Source organism: Oryx dammah, unplaced genomic scaffold (assembly GCF_014754425.2).
Source record: "Oryx dammah isolate SB20612 unplaced genomic scaffold, SCBI_Odam_1.1 HiC_scaffold_1, whole genome shotgun sequence".
Lineage (NCBI taxonomy): Eukaryota > Metazoa > Chordata > Mammalia > Artiodactyla > Bovidae > Oryx > Oryx dammah.
The window spans coordinates 77,656,172-77,675,096 of record NW_024070185.1 but is presented as its reverse complement, the minus strand read 5'-3'; the positions used below and the strand labels follow the sequence as shown (position 1 = coordinate 77,675,096).

The 18,925-nt window shown below is 34.1% G+C and overlaps 1 protein-coding gene across 4 annotated transcripts in view; it reads right to left on the bottom strand.

The window, feature by feature from the left end:
• The window catches only part of NAA35 (N-alpha-acetyltransferase 35, NatC auxiliary subunit), a 93,667-nt gene that overhangs the window by 52,780 nt on the left and 21,962 nt on the right, over positions 1-18,925 (bottom strand). For all 4 annotated transcript variants that reach the window (XM_040244961.1, XM_040244943.1, XM_040244954.1 and 1 more), the window contains 8 exons: positions 14,761-14,875; positions 13,905-13,979; positions 11,622-11,789; positions 4,316-4,382; positions 4,193-4,236; positions 2,924-2,974; positions 2,181-2,264; positions 1,229-1,343 (listed from right to left, as the gene is read on the bottom strand). In XM_040244961.1, the coding sequence (XP_040100895.1) occupies positions 1,229-1,343; positions 2,181-2,264; positions 2,924-2,974; positions 4,193-4,236; positions 4,316-4,382; positions 11,622-11,789; positions 13,905-13,979; positions 14,761-14,875 (719 nt within the window). The remainder of the gene's footprint in view (positions 1-1,228; positions 1,344-2,180; positions 2,265-2,923; positions 2,975-4,192; positions 4,237-4,315; positions 4,383-11,621; positions 11,790-13,904; positions 13,980-14,760; positions 14,876-18,925) is intronic.

Genomic DNA, 18,925 nt, shown 5'->3' with positions numbered 1-18,925 from the left:
ACGTGGGCAACTAATGATCCCATGGCAATTATTATCCTCGGTTATAGACCAGAATGGACCATGTAGTAACGATATGGTAAAAAAAGGAGCATTAGAATCAAGTCATTTGACTCTTGTTCTGCATCATAATACTTTGTTAATACATAATTAACCAAATTACTTGGAAGCAATGTATTTTACAGTGGTTTTCATAAAGTATTCTCACACTTGATTCCAAAGTATTGAAGAGTTGTAGAAATGGTAAACTCCCTGTAAACATGTACTAGATAGCTTGCTATGCATAGAAACTTTCTTTTTAATGTCCCATAGTTACAAAATGTCTCCTAGTCAGTCATCTAACAGTCACCTAATCTTTCCCTCTTCTGTAGAAAATGATAAAATGTTAATGAATTAATAATGAATTTATAAGCTCAGAATAATTATTATCCTTTAAGATTGCCATATCCATAAAGATATCCATATATCTATTGCCTACGCCAAATTATCTTTAGACTGCTTCACTACCTAATGTATGAGTAAGAAAAGAATTCATGGGAATGGGAATACCACAACTTATTCTCCAAAAAGGAGGAAAAGGGGCAAAAAAGCAAAGGAATATGAATCAATAAAAACTAGACATTCTGGTCAGAAGACTAACGACTGTGAAAAACTAATTAAAAACATAAATGTTATCTCATTTTAATGAATTTTAAGGACAACCAAAATTGCTGCACATTACTAAAGTTTTATCTCAGTTGGAGTTTTCATAATAAAGGTACACTGTTCCTTTTATTTTAAAGGTATAGTTCATGAATAAAATCTACTGAGTGTCAACAATATGCCAAGCACTGCAGGAATACACAAAAAAGAGACTTTGGCATAGAAGTTTAAAAATCTCATGGAATTACAAGGTAAACTATAATATGATATACTAAAAAAATGTAATAGAGGCATGTATGAGTACAATGAGGCCACAAAAAATACCCAGGCCTGCCTGGTAGCGTCAAGGAAGACTGAAATCAAGGTGATGACCTCTCAAAGCAGTAAAGTGGAGAGGTGATTAAAGAAAAAGGATGACCATAAAGAAGGGACCATAAACACTCTATATAAAAGCCTATGTAGCAAAACAATCCAAAGTTAGAATGTTTTGGATAGACTGATAAATAGTATTTTAGAACAAACCAAACACTATATACCATGGATGGGAAAGAACAACAACAAAAAGAGTAGGAACAAAACAGACAATTACCTCCTTTTGTAGTATCATTCTGGGCCTGGATACCATGATGCAATGAATTATGAATGGCAGAAAGAAGATCTGCTGCTTGAACCATCAATTTTTGAGCTTCTGCAACAGCACTGGTCTAGCAAATAAATCACCAAAAACATTCTTACATATTCTTTCACTGAAAGATATACATTAAATAGGAAAATCCTATAAACAATAATGAAATTATTAAATGCTTTTGTAATGACATAGGTTTTCACAAACTGTTCACTTAATACAGGATGCCCAGATCCTGTTAGGATAGAAATAATTTTTTTACTCATATCAGTATGCTGTAGGAACTACTAAAAAACAATAGGAAACATTCTGGTTTATTCTACCAATCTTTTTTTTTTTTTTTCCTAAAGAGATGTAGTCAACTAGAAAATGAGAAACTGCAAAATTCCTACTAAGTCATTCATCAAGGTGAAATTTTTAAAAAAGAAGAGAATTACAGAAGTTTGTATGGGCTGGATCTGTACTCAAAATTAACTATTCACAAATTAGCCTGTAATTTACTTGAGTTAACACAATACACATGCACACACACACACAGAAATATTCACCATCTAAGGGTTGTTTTAGGTTCTATACAAATCTAAGTTCATTTAACTGAATTAAAGAAGAGCCTACCTAAAATTCTCATTTTTAATTTCTCAAATTAACTTCAAAGAAACAATTTCAGCTTCTACTATTATATCCACTAATAAGCATTACATTATTTTTCTATCAACGACAGTCATAGATATGTTAAGGGCACAATGTAAAATTCATGTGACTTTCGGAGAAAATCATCAGGGATATCCTGACATAAACACACCAAATGCTGAGTGCTGTGTATGTGTGCATATACATTCCAATAGAAAACTCTCAGAACTACCAAATCAAGCATTCCATCAAAAACAAAAACACTGAACAGATTAAATACCCTTACCTCTTTCTTAGTAAAGGCTATAAGCACTGTCAGTAACACTCGAGTAAATTTCACTCTGCTGAATACTGCTAAACATTGTTGGTGCTAAAAAAATAAGAAAGGACTAAAAGTTAAAAGATGCAAAGCCTTGTGAAAGAAATTTCATTTTAAAATATTCTATATTAAGTTCTAAATCTCAGTGTTAATAATTTACAAATACCTTCACTTATAGGCTTTTAAATATCTGAAAATGAGCTGCATAAAACACAATAAAATGAAGCCTATTTTACTGAAACAGCAATATATAATAAAGCTTCTGTATCACAAGGACTGATTTTTTCCCAAGTCAGGAGTTACACTATTATTTCAAAACTGATTCAATTAGTATTTTTAAGAGGACTGATAGAAATATGGTTTAAGCAGAGTCAGAAAATTTAGGATCTCAACAAAGGTTTGACAAATTTTGATATTATGTAAGTTCTTGACTTCTGCCAAGTTTTGGTGGATCATCTGAAAAAAAAAAATCATTTTTTCTTCCTACGTACCTCATAGGAATATCGAAGAATTCTGAAATCATGTATCTGAAAGAGTTGTATTATAATTCTATCAAAATAAATACAAGGGAAATAAACTCCCTTGTAATGTCTAATTTTTAAAGAAATACCTTAAAAAGGGCTTCCATAAATTATAACGCAGTTCATAAAACTACAACATTAAGAGGCAGACTTCTCTGATATTAGCTACCAGAAAATAAGTTCAATTACTTCTAGTTCAACTTCTGGGTCTCTTTCTTCTCCTTGTCGACTTCGAGTACTCTAAAATTTTAAAAAAGGTGAATTAAAACAAATACAAGTCTGTAAAAGCAAAAATTATGATTATACAAGGTAAAGGAATAAATTAATTTAAGCAAATATCTGGAAGGAAAACACTGTATCAATTATTTATTTACCTAATAGTACTATATACATTTAGTTCATTTTGATATAAAGATCACACAAGGGAAAAGGTATTAAAAACAGCAAAAGCAAAACAATGAATAATATAAGCAAAAGCACATGGTACACAGTACTTCTTTCTTTAAAAAGATCTATTAACTGAAGTTCCTGATGTTCTCAAAACTAACCCAGAGAAAAGAAATGCAATCTTTACAGAATCACATCATATGATCTTTACAGAATCACATCATAAAGTCACATGGTAAACACTGATCAGTTCTACACTAACACGCAAAATCTTCTTGTTACATATGGCTGAGTATTCGGGCAAAACCCAAAGGCAATACCACATGAAGATCCAATACCACACGAAGATCCAGTAGATCTGGGTTCTAGACCTGGAACTGACACTTAATAATGGCATGCCCTTAAGAAGACTCAAGATAGGTTACTTGATGTTTCTGAGCTCTATTTTCTTCATTTCAAAGTGTAGTTTATTGCTTAATACACTGAGTAACTGTAAATATCAAATAAGTCAATAATGCAAAACTGTTTTGACAACCATGCTGTGTTATGTAAGTGTAAAAAAATAATAGAAATATAATTTTTCATTTTTAATCTCTATCAGAACAAAATCATCATGGTCATCTGGCCAAAAGGTATCTGTCACTCATAGGTTTTTACCAGATTTGAGAAACTACTATTTTTTGCACTCTTCTACTATGCTCTAGACACTGTCCTAACCATTAAAAATACAAAGGTGAAGAAGATAATCCTTACCTTTGAGGAATTTAAAACTCTAGCATCTTATGCTATTCTTAAAACAGCATACTAAAATTCTAAAACAGTGGCAAAAAATTGAAAAAACTTGAAATGGTTAAATTTTGAATACTTGAAAGTAATATTAATTCATCAGAAACCGCTCCAGTAGTCTTCAAACTCATTACCAAAAAAACGTATAGCATACATAAAGGAACTCGGTTGTGTTACCTAGCTATTTGTAATCAGCTTACTAGCTATTTGTAATTAGCTAAAGTTAACCTGACATTTAGAAGAATATAAATATCCTATACTAAAGAAAAGAGAAAGAAAATATACCTTTACTCTTCTTTGCATGTCATCCTCCACATCTTTTAGCATGCCTAGAAATAGAGACAATTATTTTAAGAGGAAACAAATTCAAATGTAAAACTTTTGAATTACCATTATAAATGGTTTTACCTGTAACTCGAAGATCTGTCACACTGTTAGCCATTTTAAATCCATAAGTCATTGACTGAAAATCTTCCTATATAGAAAAGCAATAATTAGGCCCTTGAATAATAGCAAAACCTTTTACTGTTTTTCTCTTACAAAATCACTATTTGCTAAAAGGAAATGGTAATAGAATGTCACCTCAAATATTGCTATCATTCATCCAACTTTCTTTATAATTATACCATGAAAACACCACATTCTAATGCTATCTCTATCCCCTTAATTTCAACTGTTTATCCTTAGGCTATTTAAACATACTTGCATTTAATATGTTCATCTGCAAAACAATGCTTATGATAATATTACAAATTATTCCCACCTACAAAGAATTCTCACATTTACAGGTGAACAATAAATACATAACAATTACCATTTGATGACAAGCTTGCAAAATTTAGACAAGATTCTTCAAAAATTATTATATGTCTTTTTACACACTGTTAGGGTACAAAGGCTAAGCTTTTCAAACAGAATTACTCAAAGTGCCAGCAGAACCACATTCCCACTTCAACCCACTGTAAAGAAAAAAATGATTCAAATATGGGTTCCCACTCTCAAAATAATTTAAAACACTGCTGAGATATTAGCAAATTAAGTCATTTGCTGGATCCACTATGAAGAGTTTAAGGTCATCTGGCTGATTTTGGCTAAGAAGTTAAAAGCTCTAATAAAGGAGTATTTCTGCCATATTATAATTCTTATAAAATATATATAAAAGCCTAATATAATGGAATAATAGACATTCACAGCAGTGGCCAGAACTGTAGAGAAATTTCCGGACTCAACAAAAACATCAGTAAGCATGCAATTGATGTCAAACACTAAACCTTACAAAGAGAATGAAGTACAAACAAATATCCTAGTCTCAAAGAACTCAGTAGAATTGTATGTCTCACAGGACTGGGTCTTTTAAGTCTCAGGTTGTATTACAGAGCTATAAATGTAGCCTCTGGATGAAGCTTATACTCTTATTTCTACATGGACATCAAATAAGATTCTCAAACTCTACATGTATAAATATGAACTTTCATAGTGTTTACCACATTGCTAAAAGGCACTTCTATCCTTTCCATTATTCCAAGTAGGAGTGAAGAACCGCAGGAATCAGAACATAAATAATTTAGAAACAGGTGGTGGCATGCTTCAAGCTTCAAAGATCATAAGGGGTGACAAAGACTAAGTCTAAGGTATGGTCACTAAAAAGATAAATCCTAAATGATTCCGAAGAGAAAGCAGGAGTCAAGAATCAGGATGGTAACACAGGGATTATAAATCAGTGGAACAATGCCTTCAAAATTCAGAGGAAAATTATTTTCCAGCCTAGAAGTCTACTATAGCCACACCGTCGACCAGGTGAAAGGGTAGGGGAAACATTTTCAGACATACAAGGTCTCAAAGAAAAATTCCCTCCCTGTCTCCCCAAAGAAACTAGAGGCACTGAACAAGCAAGGTTATAAACTACGAACAATACAGGCGTAAGATTCAGGTAACTAGGGATCTAACAAAAAGAGAGGGAAATGGAATTCCCAGAAAAACAATGCAGAGAAACCTGGGATGACAGCCACGCAGGGGGCCTAGAAAGCAAATGACCCAGCTAGAGAACAAAGAAGAATATTAAAAAAAAATTGTATATTACTGGATGTATATATAGATGTATATATACATGATGAAATATACAGATTCTGATAGTTTAATAATAATGGGAAAGGAATTAAGCAGAAATACATAGAAAACTAAGCAAACTCAAAAGAAATAGTAGTTAATGCCTTTAAGAAGAAAAAAATTGTATGAGTAAAAGAAGCATACACTACTCTGGCTTATCTGTCATTAATATTTATACAGTCACAATAATATCTGTACTGAATGATTTAACCATAAACTGAATTATTATTTGGAGTGAGGGAGAAGGTAATATATGAATGCTAAGTATACACTAAAAATTTGATGCTATACACTACCTAAAGGTTGATAAATTCTTAAAACCTAAAAACCAGAATATTAGGCTATTATACAGAAATATGGAAACTGTAGGAAAAAGCTAAAAGAATTGATTATTATGAATGGATAAAGAAAGAGGAGAGCATTATAATTTTTCATTATACACTTCGTGGGCTATAGAGAAGAAAAGACAGTGACCAGATTCAAGACATTTGCAAGGTAAAACAATCTGGATGTAGGAGGTTAAAAAAAAGTAATCAAAGATTACACTAAAGACATCATTTTGCAAGACAGAAGAAAAACCATTTGATAGGGGAACTGTGGTTCCCATTTTGCACGTGAGCAACATATTTAAAGAAACTTCTTTGGGCAAACGAGAATGTCTCCAGTTAGGAGTAAAAACAAAGGAGAGACGTAACACATAATCATCAGGAACTTCAGAAGCATCCATTTCAAACAAATTATTTGTTGATTTTAAGTCATTCATATTTATTCATTACTAGGCCTCTAAAGGATTTTACTAGGCAATCAACTTTTTTTAAATTACCAAACTGAGACAAATTCATCTGGACTACCTGAAGTTTAGCAAAACAAGAAAAATATCTTTCCAGCCTAGGAACTAACTTTTGTTTCTCCAGTTTTAGTTTTACATAATTGGTTACATTGTGTGCTGCCTTCTTAACCTTTTAAAGTATGCATTTTCCCATGATATTAAATACTGTCATCTCTATATATTCATTACACATAATCATTATATGATACAGTAAACACAGTTTATTTCAACCCTAACACTAATGGTAGTGTTTTGATCAAAACCAATTTTCACTATTAAAAACTCTGATTAATGTATTTGGGCATTAAGTGTCCATATGCCTAATAATTTCTTTAAGGCTGAGTTCTAAAGATGAACTAACTAGTTTAAATGATATCAATAAGCTTAAAACTTTTGATATATACACTGCTCAATTGTTTTCCAAAGCAGCTATGTTAATGCATACTCTCACTAGTAAAAAATATATATATATTCTCAAATACTGTGTAGATGAAAAGTGAACTAATTATTACTTAGATTTTCTTGGATTACACTGAGCCTGAATTTTTTAAATGTTATGATCATTTGATAATCTTCCTCTATGAATAAGCTATTTATTTTACTGCTATTTATTCATTTGGGTTTTACTCTCATCTTTATTTGAATGGGATTTTAATACACCAAAACTGATTTTTTTTCCTGTATTTTTCCTAAGAAGTTTTTCTATCAGCTTTTTTCCTATTAGTCCTTTTCTTTAGGATTTCTTTCATCTCTTAGTAAGTCCTTCATCCAGAAATTTGAAGTTAAAAAATTATAAAAATTTTTTTGTTTACTTAGAAAGTAATACAGGTGTATAATAAAAACTACAACAATACACATAAGTATATACTCTGTTCCTCAATACCTTGGTTATCTTTTTGTGTATGATGATTTAACTAACTACCTCTTTTTAAAAAAAGAGCAAAAATGGTAGCAAGCTACACATGCTTTTCTATACCAAACATATTTTACATTAATTTGGAGATCTAATTTGTGTAAGTAAGCCTACCCCCTCCTTTGTAAAGGGTGCAAAACACTTGGCAGTATGAGGGTAGTGTCATTTAATGTCTTGTACTGATGGACATTAGTTTCCAGACTTTAGTTACTACAAACACTACAACTAATGTCCTTGAACATAGATCTTTGGGGATAAGCTTGAATGTATTTATAGGCTAAATTCCTAAAACTGATGAAACAAGACAAGCATTTTCAATCATAGAGAGTACCAAATTACTCTTTTAGAAAGTTGTAGAATTTACACTCCCATCAAAAAAGCATGAATCTTTGTTTATAGTGCAATCCTGTCCTAACTAATAAATGTGGAAAGAGTGCTGGAATTCAAAATCATCATTTTAAAGTCAACACACTAAGATTAGTCCAAGCAAGTACCGTGAATGGATACTACATATATATGGAGCGATTTTTAATAAGCAGTATATTTATGTGATCTTAAACAGTTTTCCTACATATTGCTTACTATGTACACAAGGTTAAAAACAGTAACCGTAAAAATGTGAACTGGTGGAGGCACTATGGAAAATATGGAGGCTTCTCAAAAAAACTAAAAGCAGAGTTCCCATATGATCCTGCAATCCCACTCCTGGCCATATATCTGGACAAAACTATAATTCAAAACACACAGGCACCCCAATGCTCACTGCAGCACTATTTACAATGGCCAAGACATGGAAACAACATAAATATCCATTGACAGATGAATGGATAAAGAAGATGTAGTGTGTGTGTGTGGTGTATGTCTGTGTACACACCCACACCCACACACACAATGGAATACTACTCAGCCATAAAAAAGAATGAAATACCATTGGCAACAACATGCATGGACCTAGAGATTACCTAACCAAGTGAAGTAAATTAGAAAAAACAAATGCCAAATGATGTCACTTATATGTGAAATCTAAGATATGACACAAATGAAATTATATAAGAAAGAGAAACAAACTCACAGACATAGAAAAGTCTAATGGTTGCCAAGGAGGGCAGGGGAGGGATGGACTGGGAGGGTGGGATTAGCAGATGTAAACTATTATACACAGGATAGATAAACAACAAAGTCCTACTGTCTAACACAGGGAACTATATTCAATATCCTGTAGTAATCCATAAAGGAAAATAATATGAAAAAGAATGTGTATATACATGTGTAACTGCCATCACTATGATGTGTAGCAGAAATTGACACAGCAATGTAAATAAACTATACATCAATAAAATAATTCTTTTTTTTAAAGTAACCATACGGTAATCAGAAAGCACCTTGATGGGGTGGTAGAGTCACATTACCACAGAGGGACAAATGGACACTCTATGTCTCAGATATGAAACCATAAAAAGGACACAGTATTACTCATGTCATATTCCAGCCAGGACTGCATAATATAAATCTAATCATGAGGAAAGAGTAGACAAGCCCCAAATAAGGAACATTCTATTAAATAAGGGAAAGCAGGAGAGGGCTGTGTTTTCCAAAAATACCAATGTCATTAGAGACAAAGGATGAGCAACTGTTGTAAATTAAAGGACACTAAAGAGATAATGCAACTAGATGTAGGACATGATCCTAGACTGGATCCCACACTGTAGGGAAAAAACACTAAGGACGTTTCTAAGTCAACTGACAGAAAAAGAATATGGGTAGGTAGTGGACTGGGATCATAGATTTGCTGAGGTTGATCATTGTGCTGTAGTTGTGTATTAGCGTGTCCTTTTCCGTACAAGGTGCATATTGACACGTCTCAGTGAAGTGAAGTGAAGTGAAATAGGTCAGTTGTGTCCGACTCTTTGCAACCCTGTGGCCTGTAGCCTACCAGGCTCTTCCCTCCATGGGATTTTCCAGGCAAGAATACTGGAGTGGCTTGCCATTTCCTTCTCCAGGGATCTTCCCAACCCAGGGATTGAACCCGGGTCTCCCACTGCAGGCAGATGCTTTAATCTCTCAGCCACCAGGGAAGCCTTAGAGGAGATCAGAATGTACACAGCTCACTCACTAATCGTTCAGAAAAAGATATATATATACATACATACATGAGAGAAAAAGTAAAAAATGACACGACAGGTTAACAGCAGCTGAATCCGAGTGTTCTTGGTGCTATCACTGTTAACTGCTGTTATCTGGAAAACATTTCCAAGTAAACTAAAATTTTTAAAAGTTAAAATAAAAAAGGAAAACAATGACTATTCATATCCTACACACACACACACATCCCCCTAGCATGTCAGTGCCTATTATAGGTAAAAAAATGGTATCTCAGTTTTAATTTGCATTTCTAAAATGAGGTTAAACATCTTACACTTAACGGCCATTTTATTTCTATAAACTGCCTTCTGATTTTTAAGCAACTTTTTTATATCTAAAACATTTTTATCTCTCTACAATTTACTTTGATGTTATAAACTGAATGTTTGTGTCCCTCTCCCACTCCCAAATTCATATGTGAAGTTCTAATGCCCAATGTGACAGCAACTGAGGTGGAGCCTTTGGGAGAGTTAACAACGAGTTGCAAGGCTTAAAAAAATAAAAGAGAGGAAATCTACAGACTGAGACTTAAGACATATTGACCAACTGCAATAGATTAACTGTGTCCCCTCAAAATTTATATGTTGAAACCTAACCTCCAATGTGATAGTGCTGGGTGATGGAGCCTTCAGAAGGTCCATGAGGGTGGGACCCTCATAAATGAGATTAGTGTCCTTAATAAAAGAGACTCCGGAGAACTCCCCATCCCTCCTTCTGCCAACTATGAGGCCACAGTTAAAAGAGGAACCAGGAAGCAGGCCCTCACCAGGCACCAAATCTGCTGATGCCTCGATCCTAGACTTCTCCGCTTCCAGAACAATGAGAAATAAATAATTGTTCATAAGCCATCCCAGGCTACGGTATTCTGTTATGGCAACACAAATGGACTAAGGCAAATGTAAAATGCTGATAAAGTAAGTTTCAAGGGTGCCAACCAATTATTCCGGAACCATTTGGTAAATAAACCCTTTCTCTGTCCTGCTGATTTTTAACGTCCTTTTGGGGATACTTAAAATAATTTATGTGTCTCTTCTCATTTTTTAACTCAAACTAATCTTTTTAAAAATTCCATCCAAATGGATAAGATTTTCTACCCATATCAATTCAAATATATAGCTAAATAACCAATGAGTGTTTAAGAAATACCCAGTATTTCATAAACTCATAAGCCATACTTTTAAATGTAGAACTCATTATGCTTAGTTATTCTTCTCACATATATAATGTAAATTTAGAAAAGCTTTACACTGAACCATTGCTGGAGCCTAAGATATTTATTCTGGATCAGTAACAGTGTGAAAAAGAAACAATGGTTTCAACAAATGAAAGAAACAGAAATAACTTAGTTTCAAATGCTATCACATCTCCCCTTAAAATACAGTGTCTATAATCATTTTTTTTAATGATAAATGGAAAAATCTTTCTACGACTAAAATGTAAAACACTTCCTCAGTTTGAGGTACTAAGTGGAAGAAAAAGTTTATCTCTACACTATTCTTCATAACTTTTGCTTTCCTTTCCCTTCCTCCAAAGACTGAAATTAACTTTTATGTTATAATTTATAAGAGACTTAAGGGACAAGCTCATCTCTTCTATTTTCTTTGTGAATCCCCAGAATAAGTACCTCTGTACATAATGAATATTCAATGAATGGTACTGACAGAATGCATAGTAAGATGAAGGTGGCCAATGAGTTTGAGGAATTCTTAAATAACAAATCTTACCTCTTCAAAAACAGCAGCTTTATTTACTTTTTCCCTTGCAATGTCACAGATTTTCAAGATACCCAGAGCAAAAGCTTTCATGGCAGGATCTTCTATAAAATCTGGATTATGAATGTAAAGGCACGTAAATACTGTCTGTGCCAAGGAATGGCCTTCTAACCACGTTATCTATAAAGAAATAAAAGAATGCACAAGTCTGAAAAGTCTGATTCAACAAAGACCAGACACAGGCCCAAATAAATATGATTAATCACAAGATTTAAAAGAACATTAAAAGGAAGATCAGAAAAGAGAAGAGTCTGAATCTACTTTCACCAACCAAAGTCTTTCAAGAATTAAAAATATGATTACCCAAATGTTATAGATATGGGAAGCACTTTTATTATATTATTCAGTTTGCAAAATATTTAGAGGTGAATGAAATTAGAGTGCCTCCTTACTTCATATCCAAACACTATTAATTCTATTACAATGTAGTAAATAAAAACCCATGAAATTAAGGAATTCACAATTTTAGAGCCAACCAGGTTCTTAGCCACTCATTCAACTCTTTTTATCCCAACTACTACTAATTCAGTCAAGAGATTCATATCACACCTAGATTACAAGAAACTAGCCAACTGTTTTCCTGCCTCCCACTTCTACTTCAATACTTCCAATAAAAACGATCATTCTGAAGCACAAAAATAATCATTCAACACTATTCTACTGAATACCATGGGCCAAGTATCCTGAGCCAGAAGCCAGAAGAACTGCAACCAAAACTGAGTAATCTATGATATTTGAGTACTATGCTAGGTATTCTGCATGTATCTTATCTCATTTTTTCCCTAACACTTTGAGAAAGGTGGTGTTTTTCTCATCTTACATATAAAGAAACAGCATAAATAATTTGCCCATGTTTATTCTGGTATAATTTACACTTAGTCTAAAAATTCTGCAATAGAGCAAGAAAACTACTACATTACAAAATGAGATAATTGCTCTAATTAAGATGCATATTTTGTATTACTAGTGTGCAGAAGACTCTCCAGACTAAAAACTGTCTGCCTATTAAAGTCCAAACTTAGATACAGCTCCAATACTCTCACAGAATTGTTCCTCAACTTTGACACAAATTCTCCATCTTGCCCCCTTTTAGCCTATTCTACTACAATTACAAATGGCCCAAGAATAATAAAAAATTTCTGAGTGAAAGAGCTTTGGAGGAAGAAGGATCAGGATTCTCACTATGTCCCTTTCTAGCAAAGTAACCCTATGCAAATAGTAGGCAAATAGATAAGAATGATACCAGAGCGCTCAGAGAGCTGATGTAAAAGACCGAAGTAAAAAATATACACATAAAACACATAACAGGAATATTTCATACACTGGTGATCAATGAATACTTTACCAGACACACAAATGAAGAAATTTTACATTATGTCTAAAGACAATGACTTAATATCAACTTTAAAAAAGAAAGGGACACTCAGAAAGTGGGGGTAGGGTGGGGGAGAAGAGCAGTACAAATGAGAGTTTTCCCATAACTAAACCACATTGTCTAGGGAAGACAATCTATCCAGTATATATATATAAGTAAATAAATAAAATTTCCTCATAGTATAAAATGGCCAGTTTACTTTATTTTCCCTAGATTAGGAAAAAAATTTCTTCAAAGCCAATCCAAAACTCTCTTTGGTTAAATTTCATGCTTAGTTACAGAATTTTTCAATTACAGATTTGTTTTTCTGGGTACCTTGAGAATAGAAAAGGTACTTTGGATAATGGCTGTATATTATTATCTTTCTTGGAAAGAAAATATCCTTCCAGAAAATGAGAATCTAAAATCACCCAGATGAAAAGATAAAACAGCTGCTTCCTAGAGCATAACTTCAGAAAAGGCAATGGCACCCCACTCCAGTACTCCTGCCTGGGAAATCCCGTGGACAGAGGAGCCTAGTAGGCTACAGTCCATGGGGTTGCTAAGAGTCAGACACAGCTGAGCGACTTCACTTTCACGTACTAGAGAAGGAAACGGCAACCCACTCCAGTGTTCTTGCCTGGAGAATCCCAGGGACGGAGGAGCCTAGTGGGCTGCCATCTATGGGGTTGCACAGAGTCAGACATGACTGATGTGACTTAGCAGCAGCAGCAGCAGAGCATAACTTAACCTAATAATACATCTTACTAGGCCAAGAACTATATATATTTCATATTCAGTGATGGTGTATATACTGTCAAACTGAAATTCAAGTAAGCCACAGTTCTAAAATTAACAAATAGTGCTATCTTAACTCTTACCAAACAACAAAAGCATGTATCCATTATCCCTATCAATTCAGGCAAGGTGAGGTCTTTAATTTTTATGGTGCCATCCTAAAACAAAGGGGAAATATGACATATAAGCTTTTCAAAAATGTATGGTTACTATGTACAGTAAATATTTTAAAGTATAAATTCTAAAAAAACTATCTCAATCATCTGATAAAACTAAGGGGCCAAATTAACTCTGTATTCTTAAAAATAATGTATCTTAATAGGTCTTCAATATTAAAAATAAAAGTCTAATTCGAAATAGAATAAAGGCCTTTATAAAAAAATGAGTCAAACTAACAAATATTTTTAAAGCACAGTTAAAATTCATTTTGAACATTAATAAATATGAAGCATTTTAATGAACTGAAACTATTTACAAAGAAAAAAAATTTTTTTTAATTTTCCTTAAATTGATACATGTCACAAATTTTTTAACAGTTTCCACTTATTTAACATATCTTTCTTCAAAATATGCAAAATTAAGTTCTGAGGCAACTATGAATGAACTTCTAAATCAATTCTCATTGAGTAGATTTCTAGTTCACTACCACAAGCATTTTACTTAATATATTTATACTTAAAATTTAATCCTTAATCAATTACCTTGGTATTTATATTCAAAACACTTTCAAAGGTTAATTTAAAAAAATGCATGCATACACAAATTTAGAACACGCTTTTAATGAGACCTTTGTTAAAACTTCCAGACGACTAACTTGTTTACATACTCAAGATGCATTTAAGAAAATCTGATATACTAGGTTTGATTTCCATTATTAATCAAAATGTTTTAACATATGAATAACAAATAATAAAACACAAAAGGCACAATGGTAACGACCTTGATAGCTTGTTCAAAATTGAGAACTTTTCGATTAACTTGGTTTCCAATCATGCCAGCATCCATCTTGGGATCCATCATCTCAATGGCAGACATGGCTTCAAAAAGACCAAATCTGCAATAAAAAAAATTGACTCTACAAATTATATTTGAACCAATAAGCTTATCCAGATTCCCACAATGGTACAAAAATCATTACAGTACTGAATACTTCAAATAACTACCCTATTTTAGGTAGTCTCCACAACTTGCTATCACTTCTATTCCAATTAAATAATCCTCCTTCAACATAAAATTCCTTCCATGTACTTGGGAAAAGAATTAAAACAAAAGCTGTTTTTCGTTCTTCCTTCAAAAAATCTGCACATCAGAAAATTTGGGGGAAAAAAGAGATCAACTGATCAGCAATGGATTTCATTTTGCCTTCTTTATTTAACACTTAGAAAGGTATGTTTGGAATAATCATTATCAAATTTAACTTGCAGGTATTTTTCATTTTCCTTACATCTTGAAAGTCTAAAAATCTGGCACATCACAATTTATAATGCCCAAAGTTTTGGCAATTACATAAGGGAAAAAAACAAAGAAATCCTGATGGTTTGGTATTAGTGGCTTATTAGCTGTGATACAGTATGGCCTGATAGTATATCTTTAATTGAGATATGAAAAATGAAGAACCTAAAAGAAAGTATGACTGGCCATCAAGCTAACGACTTTCTAATTTGCTTAGTCTAAGCCATTAGATTACTAAGAAAATAAAAAGAGATCTACCTTGTTACACTACATCATTTCTCTCAGATAAGTAGCAGCAGTAAGATATTAAGAAAAATAAACAAATGGGATCCAATCAAACTTACAAGCTTTTCCACAGCAAAAGAAACCATAAACAAAATGAAACAAAACATCAACAAAACAAAAAGACAACCTACTGAATGGGAAATAATGTTTGCAAATGATGCAAACAAGGGCTTAATTTCCAAAATACAAATAGCTTATACATCTCAACAACAATAAACACTATCCAACTGAAAAATGGGCAGAAGACCTACTTAAACATTTCTACAAAGAAGCAATACAAATGGCCAATAGGCAAATGAAAAAGATGCTCAACACTGCTAATTAGTGAATTTCAAATGAAAACTACAAGATACCACCTCACACCAGTCAGAATGGCTATCATTAAAAACTCTACAAACAACAAATGCTATAGAGGCTATAAAACAAAGGGAACCTTCCTGCACTGTTGGCGGGAATGTAAATTGGTAAGTAAGTATGGTAAGCAAGTATGTAAGAAAGTTGGTATCAGTTCAGTTCAGTCGCTCAGCGTGTCTGACTCTTTGCGACCCCATGAATCGCAGCACACCAGGCCTCCCTGTCCATCACCAACTAAGTATGTAAATACGCAAAACAGTATGGAGGTTCCTGAGAAAAATAAAAACAGAATTACCCTATAACCCAGGAACCCCACTCCTGGGATATATCCAGACAAAACTTTAATTCAAAGATACAGGCAGCCCTTTATTCACAGCTGCACTAGTCACAATAGCCAAGATATGGAAACAGCCTACATATTTACTGACAGATAAATGAATAAAGAACATGTGGTACATATATTAGCTTGGTGGAAAAGTAATTGTGGTTTTGCATTGTTGAACTTTGCTGTTTAAAGTTCAACAGCATATTTAAAAGCAGAGACACTACTTTGCCAACAAAGATCCATCTAGTCAAGGCTATGGTTTTTCCAGTGGTCATGTATGGATGTGAGAGTTGAACTGTAAAGAAAGCTGAGCGCTGAAGAATTGATGCTTTTGAACTGTGGTGTTAGAGCAAGGAGATCCAACCAGTCCATCCTAAAGGAAAACAGTCCTGAATAGTCATTGGAAGGACTGATGCTGAAGCTGCAACTCCAATACTTTGGCCACCTAATGGGAAAAACTGACTCATTGGAAAAGACCCTGATGCTGAGAAAGACTGAAGGCAGGAGGAGAAGGGGACAACAGAGAATGACATGGTTGGATGGCATCACCAACTCAATTGACATGAGTCTGAGTAAACTCCAGGAACTAGTGATGGACAGGGAAGCCTGGCATGCTGCAGTCCATGGAGTCACAAAGAGTCGGACACAACTGAGCGACTGAACTGAACTGAACTGATGCTATTGAAATTTGCTGATACTAGAAAACATTCTTAAATAAATGTGGTTGTTATACATCATTTTAATGCACACTTCTCACTTTGCATTTTTTTGCTAATGATTTATTACTCGATGTTTATTTTATATGTATTTTAGACTAGGGAAATGATGTTAAGACAAAAAGAAAATTTGAGCTATTTATTTGAGTTCAAAACGGGTGGTAAAGCAGAGGAGACAACTTGCAACATCGACAACACAGTTGGCCCATGAACTAATAATAGATATACAGTGCAGTGGTGGTTCAAGAAGTTTTGCAAAGGAGATGAGAGCCCTGAAGTTGAGAAGCACAGTGGCCAGCCATTGGAAGTTGACAGCTAGCAACTGAGAGCATCATCGAAGCTGATCCTCTTACAACTATAGGAGAAGTTCCCAAAGAGCTCAACATCAACCACGCTATGGTGGTTTGGCATTTGAAGCAAATTGGGAAGGTGAAAAAGCTCAATAAGTGGGTGTCTCAGGAGCTGACCAAAAATAAAAAAAATCAGCATTCTTAAGTGTTATCTCCTTTTACTCTGCACAACAACGATCGGATTGTCATGTGCTACAAAAAGTCGACTGTATACAACTTTCAACGATGACTAGCTCAGTGGCTGGACTGAGAAGCAGCTCCAAAGTACTTTCCAAAGCCAAACCTGTACCAAAAAAAGGTCACGGTCACTGTTTGGCAGTCTGCTGCCAGTCTGTTCCACGAGCGCTTCCTGAATCCCAGTGAAACAATTGCATCTGTGAAGTATGCTCAGCCAACTGATGAGATGCACTGAAAACTGCAACACCTGCAGCCAGCACTGGCCAACAGAATGGGGCCACTTTTTCTCCACAAGGCCTGACCACACATCACACAACCAATGCTTCAAAAGCTGAAGGAACCAGGCTACAAAGTTTTGCCTCATCCACCATATTCATTTGACCTCTTGCCAATTGACTACCACTTCTTCAAGCATCTCTACAACTTTTTGCAGGGAAAATGCTTCTGCAACCAGCAGGAGGCTTTCCAAAAGCTTGCCGAATCCCAAAGCACGGATTTTTATGCTACAGAAATAAACTTATTTCTCATTGGCAAAAATGTTTTGATTGTAATGGTTTCTATTTTCATGAATAAAGATATACGTTTGAGCCGAGTTATAATGCTTTAAAATTCACGGTCTGAAACTGCAATTACTTTTTCACCAACCTAATACAATGGATTACTGCTAAGTCACATCAGTCGTGTCCGACTCTGTGTGACCCCATAGACGGCAGCCCATCAGGCTCCTCCGTCCCTGGGATTCTCCAGGCAAGAACGCTGGAGTGGGTTGCCATTTCCTTCTCCAATGCATGAAAGTGGAAAGTGAAAGGGAAGTCACTCAGTCGTGTCCGACTCCTAGTGACCCCACAGGCTACCAGCCTACCAGGCTCCTCCATCTGTGGGATTTTCCAGGCAAAAGTACTGGAGTGGGGTGCCACTGCCTTTTCTGATCAGATACTATAAACCTGTATTAATTAAAGGCATTCTAGCATACACATATCAAGAGAAAACAATCTAAATCCATGCAAATTTACATAATCCATGTAAGAATTACAGATGATAAACATGGAATTTCAATTAGTGGAAAATCAGTGCATCAGTCAATCAATACTACTAAGATAAGTGGCTAACTACTGTGAAAAAGTGAAATCTTTGATTTACACAATTAAAAACAAACCCCAGGCAAATTTAAGTTCTAAACTGAAGACAAACAAATGAACAAAAAATTTTCAATAATTTACAAAGCTATGAAGAAAAAAGTTGGGTTACTCCAGCTGTGTAAAATATTAAAAACTTACATGGAACAATAAGCTTGACATTAAAATACAGACAATTATCTGGGGGAAATACTTTCAATATAGGCTATTTTGAAAAAGTTAGTATCCAGAAAATACAACTAATTCATACAAATGTTTGTTGTTGTTTTAGTTACTAAGTCATGTTCGATTCTTCTGCAACCCCATTAA